The following is a 14,705-nucleotide window of genomic DNA, read 5'->3' as shown; positions in this document are numbered from 1 at the left end:
AAATGCTCAACATTCTCCTGAAATAATTATAATATTTCTGCTCTGTTACTCTCTTTCAGTGCCACCTACTATTGAAGTTGATGTAAAGCTTATTGAGGGTCTCATTGTCAAAGCTGGCACCACTATTGCTCTTCCAGCCAAGATGGTGGGAATCCCTCTTCCCACTGCCAAATGGATGACTGATGGCAAAGAGATCACATCTGAGGGCCGCTATCACATTCAGTCAGCTGAATCCACAACCATCCTAAGTATCCCTGAGTGCCAGAGAGCAGACACTGGAGAGTATATACTCACTGTGTCAAATCCTGCAGGCAGCAAAACTGTTGCCCTTCATGTGACCGTCCTGGATCTTCCAGGTCCACCCATTGGACCCATTAATATTTTGGAAGTCACCCCTGATTACATGATGATCCAATGGAGAGCCCCAAAGGATGATGGTGGAACACCTATCACTAACTATGTGGTGGAAAAGAAGGATGTGAAAAAACCATGGGAGCCTTGGTCTGTGGTTAGCTCCAGTGGCACAGTGACCAGAGCCAAGGTGTCCAGACTAGAGAAAGGCCGTGAGTACATTGTCCGTGTGCGTGCGGAGAACAAGATTGGTATCGGTGCTCCACTTGAGAGTCCTCCAACTATTGCCAAACACATGTTTAACCCTCCCGGCCCACCAGGCCTACCAGAATGTTCTGATATAACAGAGAATGCTGTAACAGTGTCATGGAGCCTGCCTGACTATGATGGAGGAAGTCCTATCAGTGGTTATGTGGTTGAACGCAGAGAAATGACAGGAAAGTGGATCCGTGTCAATAAAACACCTGTTCTCGACCTCAGATATAGAGTCTCTGGCTTATTTGAAGGGAACACTTATGAGTTCAGAGTATTTGCAGAAAACATTGCTGGTATCAGTGAGCCCTCGCTTACCTCTGATCCCATCAAGGCCACCCGAGCCATCACCAAACCTGGCCCCCCTGGTAATCTTAAACTGAAAGACTGGAGTAAGTCCCATGCTGACATCTGTTGGACCAAGCCTACAAGAGATGGAGGTAGTCCCATTCTGGGGTATGTAATTGAGGCTCAGAAGTCAGGAACTGCCCAGTGGGACAGAATCAACAAAGACCTTGTCAAGATGTGTGCCTATAGAGTTCCAGGCCTCATCGAAGGACTAGAGTACAGACTCCGCATCAGAGCCACCAATAAGGTTGGAGACAGTGAACCCAAGGAGCTACCTCAGACTATCTTGGCAAAGGACATCCTGGTACCACCTGAAGTTGTTGTTGATGTGTCATGCCGTGACTCTGTGACAGTCAGAGCAGGTCAGATTATCAGTTTGATCACTAGAGTCAAAGGCAGACCCGATCCAGAGATCACTTGGACCAAGGATGCCAGAGCTTTGGCCAGGGATAAGCGCACACAGATGAACAACAACTACCCACTGTGTGAACTCATCATAAACGATGCAGTCAGATCAGACTATGGTAAATATGCTATTGTGGCTAAGAACAGCAGCGGGCAGGCACAGGCTGCCATTGTTGTCAATGTCCTAGACACACCGGGAGCTTGCCAGAATATAAAAGTGGCTTATGTGACCAAGAAATCCTGCATGGTTTCCTGGGAGAACCCTGAAGACAATGGAGGAACTGAGATCACGCAGTACATTATTGAATGTCGTCAGCCCAGCCAGCGAGGATGGACAGTGGTTTCCAATGACTGCACTAAGCGTCTGATAAAGGCTCCTCTTACAGAAAGTTGTGAATATTTCTTCCGGGTCAGCGCAGAGAACAAGATTGGCACTGGTCCACCCACTGAGACCAAGACACCTGTATTGGCAGTTGATCCCATTGAGAAACCTGGTGAACCCATTGACTTCCATATATCTGAGATAGGCAAGACCTTCTGCTTCCTGAAGTGGAAGAAGCCAGATTATGATGGTGGTAGCCGTAATCTGGGTTATCATATTGAAAAGAAACCAAAGGAGGCTGATGAGTGGGAGAGGCTTCACAAGGGTGCCATCAAGGAGACTTACTTCATGGCCGACAGATGTATCGAAAACCAGATCTACCAGTTCAGAGTTCAGACTAAGAATGAGGGCGGTGAAAGCAACTGGGTTACCACAGCTGAAGTCATGGTTAAGGAACAGTTAGTGATCCCTGAGATCAAGATTAAATTGGATGGAACCCTTATAGTGAAAGCAGGAGGCTCCATTCCTATAGAGGCAACAGTGACGGGCAAACCCCAGCCTGATATCAAATGGACCAGGGATGAAAGCACAGAGGAGATTAAGAAGGGCCCCAGGCTTCAAATCGAAAGTGGTGCAGACTTCTCTAAACTTCTGATTACTGGAGCAAGGCGCACTGACAGTGGCAAATATGCTGTTACTGCCTCCAACAATGCAGGAACATGCTCTGCTCATGCCAAGGTCATTGTACTGGATAGACCTGGCCCCATCAGGGATCTCAAGATATCCGGTATCACTAATGACAGGTGTCATCTGGCCTGGGAAATCCCAGAGGATGATGGTGGCTGTGATATCTACAACTACATAATTGAGAAATGTGAGACCAAGAGGGGAGTCTGGTCTGTTCACTCCAATGCTGTCATCACCAACAAAGCGAAGGTAACTCGTCTTATTGAGGGTAATGAGTATATGTTCAGAGTTAGAGCCGAGAATAAGATGGGCTCTGGACCAGCAGTACAGAGTGAAGCTATTGTTGCTGGAACGCAGTTCAGTGTACCTGGTGCTCCAGAAGCACCAGAGGTCATCAAGATTGCCAAGGAGGAGATGACTGTTCAGTGGTCAGAGCCAGAGAAAGATGGTGGAAAGCCAATCACAGGATATCTGTTGGAGAAGAAAGAGGAGCATGCTGTTAAGTGGTCTCCTGTCAACAAGGATCCAATTCCTGGAACTCGTTTCACAGTTACTGGACTCCTTCCACTTCATGAATACCAATACAGAGTGAAGGCGGTGAATGAAATTGGCATCAGCAACCCAAGCAAGGCTTCACGTGCAATCACTGCTAAGGATGCAGTTGGTATGTTGCTAGTAATAATGTTTACATTCTGCTTAATGTTGATAGTCTAGAAAGTCTCAATGGCTACACAAACCGTTCTTCTCTTATTACAGAGCCACCTGCACCTCCTACTAACTTGAAGGTTGTGGACAGCACCAAATCCACAGTCACCTTGGGATGGACCAAGCCGGTGTCAGATGGCGGAGCTCCCATCATTGGTTATGTTGTGGAGATGAGGGCAAAGGGATCTGTTAAGAAAGGTGAAGATGGCTGGAAGAGGTGCAACGTGGCAGCTCAGCTGATCATATGCGAGTTCACAGTCACAAGTCTGGATGAGAACCTTGTGTATGAATTCAGAGTGTCAGCTCAGAACCAGGTGGGCATGAGCCTGCCATGCAATCTGGAAGGCGCCGTGATTCCCAGGGAGATTCTAGGTGAGGACGTAATTGAATTTAATTATAATTCACGTAAAGTGTAACAGAAAATGTATTTAGACTCGAGGACAGTGAATTTACAATAAAATGTGATCTATGCTTGCTATTAAAAGATAACTCCACTGTTACTCTTCCAACAGAGACACCCGAGATAGACTTGGATGCCAACCTAAAACAGGGATTAACCGTAAGAGCCGGTTGTCCCATCAGATTATGTGCCACCATCAGAGGCAGACCACCTCCAAAGGTGATTTGGAGGAGGATGGGTATTGACAACGTGGTCAGGAAGGGTAAAGTTGACATCATTGACACCATGACCTTCCTGGTCATTCCCAACAGCACACGTGATGAATCTGGAAAATACTGCCTGACTCTGCAGAATCCTGCTGGAGAGAAAGCTGTGTTTGTCAATGTGAAGGTTCTGGGTAAGTCCTGGTCATTAAGAAATTCATGCAGCTACCATACAGTTTATTAAAAATGCTTTTATTTTGGTGAAGTTATAAAATAATCCAAATATCATAACAGACACTCCTGGACCCGTGATGAATCTGGAAGCTACAGACATCAAACAGACATCAGCAATGCTGTCTTGGAGCCCTCCAGAGAACAATGGTGGCAGTGACGTCACACATTATATTGTTGAGAAGCGTGAGATTGACCGCAAAACCTGGGCAACTGTCAAGGCCGAAGTAGCACTCGATAAGATTCCATTCAAAGTCACCAATCTGATGCCAGGAACAGAATACTACTTCAGGGTCACAGCTGTCAATGAGTATGGTTCTGGGGTTCCCAAAGTGACACCCACTTCTTACCTGGCTTCTGATCCTGTCAGTACGTATCATGTCTTAATTACATCAACACAAACAGCCCAGCCACAACTGATAGCTACCCATTAAACACAGATATGATGTTTCATCAGTCACAGCAAACAATTGAACACAAGTGTTTTACTTTGTTTTTATAGGCAAGCCAGATCCTTGTCAGAAAATTGAAGTCCTAGAAATCACAAAGAACAGTGCTTTGGTCGGGTGGGTGAAGCCTGCAGGGGACGGTGGTGCCAAGATTGATGGTTATGTAATTGAATACATTGAGGTCAAACCTCCTCCAGAGCCACCAGCAGCTGTGGAGGTTTGTTATGTCACAAAACTAATTCTGTTCAAAAAAGCTTCAATAAACTTTGATTTCTTCTAAATGTGAAATTATTTCATATATAGTATTTACTTTTGCTGGGGTTTTTTACACGAGCATATTCTCTCATATAGTTTTGCTACTCATTAATTATATAATTTACTGCAGGTTCCTGAAGGAGAGGAAGCTCCTCCACCACCTCCACCACCACCAGTTATAGAGGAGGAAGAGAAGCCAGAGCCTGAAAAGGAAGTGTGGAACGCTTATACTACAGTTAAAGGTTTGACAGTCAGCATCAGTGGACTGAAGGAGGGCAAGAGGTACAAGTTCAGAGTGGCTGCCAAAAACATCATGGGTCTCAGCTTGTTCACTGAAACCAGAGACCCTGTTGAGATCAAGGAACAGATGTGTAAGTTGTGTCTAATTAAACACTAGTTTTATTGATAATTTGTCACACTGTGGCCATTTGTGTTGCAATTTGCAATATTTAGAAACACTCAACCATCCTTTCACTTTTTTAACTGCTTGTTAAATTCAGGCTGAGGGGTGAGGCTCACCCTAGGACTGGTTTCTTTCATACATTTATTACTTCATGTTTCTCTAAAAGGTTCCTGAAAGGCTTCAGATGATCCACAGTGCCGCAGGGAGAGTAGTAACTAGGACTAGAGAGACCACATTTTTTTCATTCTGGCTTCTTCTCATTCTCATCCTGTTAAGTTCAGAATCAAACTTAAAATTCTGCTCCTCACCATATCACCCTATTAGAGCACTTGGCTCTCGCTCTGCAGGCCTACTTGTTGTTCCTAGAGTATTTAAAAGTAGAATGGGAGGCAGAGCCTTCAGTTTTCAGGCCCCTCTTCTGTGGAACCAGCTTCCAGTTTGGATTCGGGAGACAGACACTATCTCTACTTTCAAGATTAGGCTTCAAACTTTCCTTTTTGCTAAAGCATATAGTTAGGGCTGGACCAGGTGACCCTGAATCCTCCCTTAGTTATGCTGCAATAGACGTAGGCTGCTGGGGATTCTCATGATGCACTGGGTGTTCTTCACTCACTGTGTGTTTCTTATATTTTTACCCTCTTATATTTAATCATTTCATTTAATTTAATCATTAGTCATTTTTAAACTCTGGCTCTGTCTGCTGTCTTGCTTCACTCTGCTGTCTTCTTCCTTCCGTCATCCCAAACAGTCCTGGCTGATGGCTGCCCCTCTGTGAGCCTGGTTCTGTCAATAAGTGCTCAGTCAATCTGATTTTGGGGATTCTTTCTAATATTGTATTTTTACATTATAAAGCACCTTGAGGTGACTGTTGTTGTGATTTTAATCCACATATATGTGTGTGTATGTATGTATGTGTGTATATATATATATATATATATATATATATATATATATATATATATATATATATATATATATATATATATATATATATATATATATATATAAAAGTGCTGAATTAGAAGCTGCTTTCTGCATCCCAGAGTAATGTCTTTTCACATCCTGTCCTCCAGTGGAACCAAAGATTGTCATGCCAGAGGCAGCAAGTGCTAGAGCTGGAGCCAAGCTTAGAGTGGAGGCAGTGGTTTCAGGAAAACCGACCCCAACCTGCAAGTGGCTGCGTGGCGAAAAAGCCGTGGTTCCATCTAGCTGCCTGGCTGTGCATCAGTCAGGCAACTTGTGTGTCTTGATCATCAAAGACGTATCAAGGACTGACACTGGAGAGTACAGCCTTGTGGCTGAGAACAGCACTGCAAAGGTGACCCAGACCATGAAGATTGTCATCAGAGGTCAGTGCCCCTAAATAATAATAAATTTTAAAAAAGAATTTGCATATTTGACCTCAGCAACAGAAAGCATGAATGTGATGAAGAACATGATTGGTGTAACTGTAACCGTGTGTATTTCAGATATACCCGGGCCTCCTGAGGGCCCTGTAGAGATCAGCGATATTGACTCTGATGCTTGTTCCTTATCCTGGAATAAACCTCTGGAGGATGGAGGGAGCAACATCACTAACTACGTGGTGGAGAAATGTGATGTGAGTAGAGGCGACTGGGTGACTGCTCTCTCTACATGCCCAAAGACTAATTGCAGGCTGGGAAAGCTTATCCCTGGGAAGGAGTATGTGTTCCGCATCCGTGCTGAGAACCGCTTTGGCGTATCAGACCCCGTTCAATCCGACAGGATGGTTGCAAAGTTCCCCTTTGGTAGGTCTACCTAAATATGCCGCTTGGTAGAGATTAAGGTTTATGCCTAGAGTTGGTCAATTATATAATTGAAAACTGGTTTGCAGTACAGAATATAGATTAACTTTGTTTACTGTCACTAGATGTTCCAAGTGAACCCTTTAACTGCCGCATCAACAAGACCAACAAAGACTGTATGTTTGTGGCCTGGGATAAGCCAGAGAGTGACGGAGGCAGTCCCATCACGGGTTACTACATTGAGCGCAAAGAGAGGAACAGTCTGCTGTGGGTGAAGGCCAATGACACTGTTGTTCGAAGCACTGAGTACCCATGTGCTGGCCTCATCGAGGGCCTGGAATACACCTTCAGAGTATCAGCTATTAATCGCGCTGGCCAGGGCAAACCAAGCAAGAAGACTGACTTTTTCACTGCAAGAACACCCGTTGGTAAGTATAACTGGCTTCATATTAGATTAGAATAGGTCATTCATTCTATTTAAACTAATTTATCTGTTATGCACTACAGACACTCCAGGTAAACCTGAAGTCCTGGATGTAACCAAGAACTCAGTCACTCTGGTTTGGACCCGTCCTAAGAATGATGGAGGTAGCAAGATCATTGGTTACTATGTTGAGGCCCTGCGGGTACCAGGAGACACTTGGATACGCTGCAACACAAGTAGCCAGAATGTGCCTAAGGAGGAGTACACAGTTACTGGCCTGGAGAGAGACTTGCAGTACCAGTTCAGAGTTATTGCTAAAACTGCTGTCAACATGAGCAGTCCCTCAGAACCCACAGACCCTGTCCTCGTGTGTGCTGAAAATGGTTAGAAGTTTTGACAATACCATATAGCCTGATAAACTAGTCAGCCTACTATAATAGTCAGGACAACACCATCTTTCTACGACAGTTTTGAGCTAAGTGTTCATTTACCTCCTTTTCATTAAATATAGTTCCTCCAAGGGTGGAGCTCAATGCCAGGATGCAGAAGGGTTTGAAGGTGAAGGCTGGAACTACAATCCTCCTGGAGGCTGATGTGTTCGGTAAGCCCATGCCCAGAGTGACCTGGAAGAGAGGTGACGACAATCTGAAGTCAGGTGAAGGCCAGGTTATTACCCACCAAAGAAATCACTTTCAGCTGGAAATGACAGGTGTCACCAAGGAGCATACAGGAACATACACCATCTTGGCTGAGAATGCCAGTGGCTCCAAGAGTGCTGAGATCCAGGTCATTGTGCTAGGTAAGATCTTTAACTTTCTATGAGGAAAAAAAAAATATGTTGAAACTAAAGATCCAAGTTGGAGTTAGAATGTTTAATATTACATTTTACATTAACTTCAACATGATTTTCACAAATAGCTGATTGGTTTTTTCAGATGTACCTGGTCCTCCTGCAAATTACAAATGTGTTGAGGTGTTTGCCACTAGCATCAAGTTGTCTTGGGAACCTCCTCTTAAGGATGGTGGTTCCCCAGTCACCAACTATATATTGGACAAGCGTGAAACCAGTAGACCTGAATGGGCTCAGGTTGCAGGTAAAATCAAGGGTGACATCCTTGAGTTCACTGTGGCAAAGTTAATTGAAGGTCATGAATACCAGTTCAGAATCCGCGCTGAGAACACGTGGGGAGTTGGAGACCCTCTTATCACCGGCCCTGTCATCGCCAAGAACCCATTCAGTGAGTCATTACTAGAATTTTGTCTGAGTTCATATATCACAGAAAGGATTTATGGTATTGGAGAATTGTAACAATCAATAATTTAAACTAGGTCTAAACCTGTGAGATAAGGAGACAAGTAGTTACATCAAACCAGCTTAACATCATTACAATATTCTGTTATCATATAGAGCTTCTTTTCATAACATTTCCATGTTGAATGGCATATATAAAATTTCCTTTAAAAAAAATACCATCTAAAGTCGTACCTTTGGTGTCACTTCCAGCTGTCCCTGGCCCCTGTGAAGCCCCAGTGATCACCAATGTCACCAAGGACCGTATGACCGTTAGCTGGAAGGAGCCTGCAGATGATGGAAAGTCCACTATCCTGGGTTACATGTTGGAAAAGAAAGAGACCAAGGAAATGAATTGGACCAAGTTAAATAGCAAGCCACTGACAGAAAGAAGTCTGGAGGTTACAGGCCTCACAGAGGGAGTCGAGTATGAGTTTAGAGTTATTGCTGTCAACGTGGCTGGGCCCAGCAAACCCAGCGAGCCTTCTTCTGGCAATGTTGCACAGAATCCTATTAGTGAGTCGTAACTTCATTAGCTCTGATAACTCTGCATAGATCTTTCTGTGTTACTTGAACTTATATGTACTTAAATGTATATATAACCTAAACTGGGTCAATCTTCTCTTTTTTAGCTCCTCCTGGACCTGTTGTGAATCCCAGTGTGACTGACACCACCCACAGCACCATCAGTCTTGCCTGGACTGCCCCCACCAACAATGGTGGAAGCCCCATTATTGGATACTTGGTGGAGTGCAAGAGGACAGACACCAAAGACTGGATCCGCTGTAATGTCCCAAGGAACCTGCAGGAGACCCACTACGTCATTCAAAACCTCATTCATAAGTCAGAATACCAGTGCCGCATCACTGCTGTCAACAAGATTGGCTTTAGTGAACCAGTTGAAGTCCCTGGGAAACATGTTGCCAAGGACATCGTTGGTATGTATTTTCAGGCTGCATATATTTTAATTCTGACAAACAGTGATTAAATGGTAAATGGCCTGTATTTGTATAGCGCTTTTCTAGTCCCTAAGGACCCCAAAGCGCTTTACACAACCAGTTATCCACCCATTCACACACTGGTGATGGCAGCTACATTGTAGCCACAGCCACCCTGGGGCGCACTGACTGACTGTCGCACTGACAGAGGCGAGGCTGCCGGACACTGGCACCACCGGGCCGTCTGACCACCACCAGTAGGCAACGGGTGAAGTGTCTTGCCCAAGGACACAACGACCGAGACTGTCCAAGCCGGGGCTCGAACCGGCAACCTTCCGATTACAAGACGAACTCCCAACTCTTGAGCCACGATCGCCACGATTAAGTAGTACATCTACAAAATAATTTAAGTACAACATAAAAATAACTGCTCCTGGACAAAGGCAGATTACGCATAGTTGTGAGGATCATGACCAAGACAGATGAAAATAGAACAACCAGGATTTCAGACTTTGTGACTTCACGTTATACAGGGAGTGCAGAATTATTAGGCAAGTTGTATTTTTGAGGAATAATTTTATTATTGAACAACAACCATGTTCTCAATGAACCCAAAAAACTCATTAATATCAAAGCTGAATGTTTTTGGAAGTAGTTTTTAGTTTGTTTTTAGTTTTAGCTATTTTAGGGGGATATCTGTGTGTGCAGGTGACTATTACTGTGCAGAATTATTAGGCAACTTAACAAAAAACAAATATATACCCATTTCAATTATTTATTTTTACCAGTGAAACCAATATAACATCTCCACATTCACAAATATACATTTCTGACATTCAAAAACAAAACAAAAACAAATCAGCGACCAATATAGCCACCTTTCTTTGCAAGGACACTCAAAAGCCTGCCATCTATGGATTCTGTCAGTGTTTTGATCTGTTCACCATCAACATTGCGTGCAGCAGCAACCACAGCCTCCCAGACACTGTTCAGAGAGGTGTACTGTTTTCCCTCCTTGTAAATCTCACATTTGATGATGGACCACAGGTTCTCAATGGGGTTCAGATCAGGTGAACAAGGAGGCCATGTCATTAGTTTTTCTTCTTTTATACCCTTTATTGCAGCCACGCTGTGGAGTACTTGGACGCGTGTGATGGAGCATTGTCCTGCATGAAAATCATGTTTTTCTTGAAGGATGCAGACTTCTTCCTGTACCACTGCTTGAAGAAGGTGTCTTCCAGAAACTGGCAGTAGGACTGGGAGTTGAGCTTGACTCCATCCTCAACCCGAAAAGGCCCCACAAGCTCATCTTTGATGATACCAGCCCAAACCAGTACTCCACCTCCACCTTGCTGGCGTCTGAGTCAGACTGGAGCTCTCTGCCCTTTACCAATCCAGCCACGGGCCCATCCATCTGGCCCATCAAGACTCACTCTCATTTCATCAGTCCATAAAACCTTAGAAAAACCAGTCTTGAGATATTTCTTGGCCCAGTCTTGACGTTTCAGCTTGTGTGTCTTGTTCAGTGGTGGTCGTCTTTCAGCCTTTCTTACCTTGGCCATGTCTCTGAGTATTGCACACCTTGTGCTTTTGGGCACTCCAGTGATGTTGCAGCTCTGAAATATGGCCAAACTGGTGGCAAGTGGCATCTTGGCAGCTGCACGCTTGACTTTTCTCAGTTCATGGGCAGTTATTTTGCGCCTTGGTTTTTCCACACGCTTCTTGCGACCCTGTTGACTATTTTGAATGAAACGCTTGATTGTTCGATGATCACGCTTCAGAAGCTTTGCAATTTTGAGACTGCTGCATCCCTCTGCAAGATATCTCACTATTTTTGACTTTTCTGAGCCTGTCAAGTCCTTCTTTTGACCCATTTTGCCAAAGGAAAGGACGTTGCCTAATAATTATGCACACCTGATATAGGGTGTTGATGTCATTAGACCACACCCCTTCTCATTACAGAGATGCACATCACCTAATATGCTTAATTGGTAGTAGGCTTTCGAGCCTATACAGCTTGGAGTAAGACAACATGCATGAAGAGGATGATGTGGACAAAATACTCATTTGCCTAATAATTCTGCACTCCCTGTATAAAGCAGACACTTTCCTTAAACATACTCATGAAATCATTCTCTCTCTGTGTTTGTACAGTTGCTCCTGAGGCAGAACTGAGTGCAAAGCTGAAGGATGGCCTGGAGCTACGTGCTGGTGCCACCATGAGACTGCATGCCACCATCAAGGGTCGTCCCACTCCCAAGATAACTTGGGCAAAGATGAACACTAACATTAAAGACCGTCAGGGCATCATCATCAAATCCACCCATGTTGACACCATGGTGATGGTGGAGAAAGTGAACAGATATGATGCTGGCAAATACATTCTGAGCTTGGACAGCTTAGCTGGCATGAAGATGTATACCATCGTTGTCAAAGTTTTTGGTCAGTACAGGAAGTTATTTCACTAAACAAATGCATTAATATTTTGCAGTGACTATAGTCAAGTCAGATTGATATTAGTCACTAATGGTTAGTCTTATTTTCTTGATTAGTTCAATTTTACAAAAAAACAAAAAACAAAAACATTAGTATGAAGTGTTGTTTTATCTTTCCAGACACTCCTGGACCACCAGTTAATCTAATGGTGAAGGACACATGTAAGGATAGTGCCTCCATCTACTGGGATGCTCCTCTGATTGACGGTGGCTTTGAAATTACCCACTACATAGTACAGAAGCGTGACACTGAGAGGAAGGCTTGGTCTACCGTTTCCACCAACTGCAATAAGACATCATTCAAGATTCCAGACCTAGATGCTGGGCGGTCCTACTGCTTCAGAGTGGCAGCAGTTAACCAGCTGGGTACTGGAGAGTTCTGTGAGACTGATGATTCAGTCAGAGCAACAGGTGGGTTGGATCATAACAGGTTATGTACTTGGATTTTGTTTCTCCAACTGTCATACTAATTACATTTAATTTTACAGAGGAGCCTGGGCCTGTCATGGACTTCAAGACCCTGCTGGTTACCAAGGATTCTTGCACTTTAAGCTGGAAGAAACCCCTCACTGATGGTGGTAGTCGCATCATCTGTTATGTACTTGAGGTTCTCAATGGTGAGGATAAATACAAGGAGCTAATGAGGTCTAAGAATATGCAGTACAGTGCCAAGGACCTGGTGGAGGATAGAGAGTATACCTACAGAGTCAAAGCTGTGAATGACACAGGAGAGAGTGCTCCCAAGGAGCTGAAAGTGGTTGCCAAGGACCAGATCAGTAAGTATCCCCTTTTATGAAACATTCAGACAAATAACTTAATAAGTAAGCACATAAAGTCTTTAAATATGGATATATTAAGTAGTTGCTCCTTTCCTATAAAGTTCTTCCCAGTTGTGACTTGAGGGAGTTGCCCAACATGTGCTACATTGCCAAGGAAGGCAGTACCGTCCGCCTGAAGATCCCAATTATTGGCAAGCCTACACCCAAGGTAACCTGGAAGAAGGGAGATGATGAAGACCTGACAGACACTGGCCGAGTGTGTGCAGAGTCCTCAGCAGTTAACACCACCCTCCTCATCAGGGACTGCCAAAGGACTGATGCTTCCAAATACACCATCACGCTGAGAAACAGTGCTGGAAGCAAAGAGTCCACCATCTTTGTCAGGTAAGGATCATGTAATGGCATTTAAAGGGTATTTTCCTCAAAATGAATTTCACCATATCCATACAACAGTGTCTACACATAAAAAATGTCAAAATTATCCTTTTTCCTTATTAGGGTGGTGGGTAAACCTGGCATTCCTGGAGGACCAGTAAAGTTCAAAGATGTTGCTGCTGATGGTGCCACACTAAAGTGGGGTCCTCCCAAGGATGATGGTGGCTCTGAAATTACCAACTATATCCTGGAAAAGAGGGACTCCATCACAAACATGTGGGTGACTGTGTCCTCTGTTGTGGAGACCAACACCATGAGAGTAACTGGTCTTCATGAGGGCACAGAATACATCTTCAGAGTATGTGCCGAGAACAAGTATGGGGTCGGCGAAGGACTCAAATCTGAGCCGATTGTAGCCAAACATCCATTCAGTAAGTACTGTATACTATTTCAAAGGCTGAATTGTGTTGTTATTCAATATTTATTTGTCTTTTTGGACTGCTAATCACTCTTCATCACTATTTTTGTACAGATGTTCCTGATGCTCCTGCTCCTCCTCAGATTATGAGCATGCGCCATGATTCAGCTTATCTTGCCTGGACTGATCCAAGGAAGACTGGAGGATCTCCTATTACAGGTATGGTCTGCTTTAACATTTCACCAACCTCCTCTCTGGCTCAATTCCACAGCATGTCTTTTGCCCTGTCTTCTTTTCCTAACACAAAACCGGTTGCAGATGGCCGCTCCTCCCTGAGCATGATTCCCCTGAAAGGGGATCGTCTGATTGTCGAGGTTTCTCTGTATAACTGTAGGGTCTTTACGTGCCTTCAGATGACTGTTGTTGTTATTTTGGGTTACATAAATAAAACTGAATTTAATTGAACTATCAACAACTATGTTATTCTGTCCCGATATTCTTGATACATTTTATATGTCAACTTTGGTTTATTTTGCTTTGGTAATATGTGCAGGCTATCATGTTGAGTTCAAGGAGAGAAACAGTATGTTGTGGAAGAGGGCAAGCCCAGCTGCCTTGAAGATGAGAGAACATAAAGTCACTGGGCTGACTGAAGGTCTGGAGTATGAGTTCAGAGTGATGGCAATTAATTTGGCTGGAATTGGTAGACCAAGTGCCCCCACTGATCCACAGGTGGCCCTGAACCCCGTTGGTAAGTAAAAGAAAAAATTACAAACATCTTTACAAAAATGATTTTCAAATATAAAACAATACATTCATTATTGTCATATCTATACCGCTAGATGCACCTGGTAAACCAGATGTAATCAGCATTACAAGGAGCACTGTGACCCTCCAGTGGACTGAACCTCAGTTTGACGGTGGCCACCGACTGACGGGCTACATTATTGAGAAAAGAGACCTGCCTTCTAAAATCTGGGTAAAGGCAAACAATGTGAATGTTGTGGAACCTGCATTCACTGTCATTAAATTGCAAGAGGGCTGCAAATACGAGTTCAGAATTCGGGCAAAGAATGCTGCGGGCGCTCTCAGTCCACCCTCTGAGCAGACAGATACCATTATCTGCACAGATGAATATGGTAAGATGAGATATAAATCTATATTAAAACCATTCTGAATGTTTTCAGGCAGCATGATAAAAATAAAAA

General features: G+C 44.0%; 1 protein-coding gene across 5 annotated transcripts in view; it reads left to right on the top strand.

Annotated features, from left to right (window-relative positions):
- The window catches only part of LOC146616718 (titin-like), a 175,934-nt gene that overhangs the window by 114,495 nt on the left and 46,734 nt on the right, over positions 1-14,705 (top strand). For all 5 annotated transcript variants that reach the window (XM_085373943.1, XM_085373942.1, XM_085373941.1 and 2 more), the window contains 22 exons: positions 60-3,029; positions 3,122-3,442; positions 3,583-3,867; positions 3,968-4,273; positions 4,407-4,570; positions 4,739-4,979; positions 6,085-6,360; positions 6,481-6,780; positions 6,903-7,205; positions 7,285-7,584; positions 7,713-8,000; positions 8,137-8,439; positions 8,706-9,008; positions 9,125-9,430; positions 11,585-11,872; positions 12,046-12,336; positions 12,414-12,701; positions 12,806-13,088; positions 13,203-13,510; positions 13,612-13,716; positions 14,051-14,248; positions 14,340-14,636. In XM_085373943.1, the coding sequence (XP_085230069.1) occupies positions 60-3,029; positions 3,122-3,442; positions 3,583-3,867; positions 3,968-4,273; positions 4,407-4,570; positions 4,739-4,979; positions 6,085-6,360; positions 6,481-6,780; positions 6,903-7,205; positions 7,285-7,584; positions 7,713-8,000; positions 8,137-8,439; positions 8,706-9,008; positions 9,125-9,430; positions 11,585-11,872; positions 12,046-12,336; positions 12,414-12,701; positions 12,806-13,088; positions 13,203-13,510; positions 13,612-13,716; positions 14,051-14,248; positions 14,340-14,636 (8,724 nt within the window). The remainder of the gene's footprint in view (positions 1-59; positions 3,030-3,121; positions 3,443-3,582; positions 3,868-3,967; positions 4,274-4,406; positions 4,571-4,738; positions 4,980-6,084; positions 6,361-6,480; positions 6,781-6,902; positions 7,206-7,284; positions 7,585-7,712; positions 8,001-8,136; positions 8,440-8,705; positions 9,009-9,124; positions 9,431-11,584; positions 11,873-12,045; positions 12,337-12,413; positions 12,702-12,805; positions 13,089-13,202; positions 13,511-13,611; positions 13,717-14,050; positions 14,249-14,339; positions 14,637-14,705) is intronic.

The sequence above is a fragment of the Diplotaxodon limnothrissa genome, linkage group LG16, assembly GCF_057381915.1.
Source record: "Diplotaxodon limnothrissa isolate DT_005_m linkage group LG16, D_limnothrissa_male_GT1.1, whole genome shotgun sequence".
NCBI classification, from domain to species: domain Eukaryota; kingdom Metazoa; phylum Chordata; class Actinopteri; order Cichliformes; family Cichlidae; genus Diplotaxodon; species Diplotaxodon limnothrissa.
This window is presented reverse-complemented; position numbering and strand designations above follow the sequence as displayed.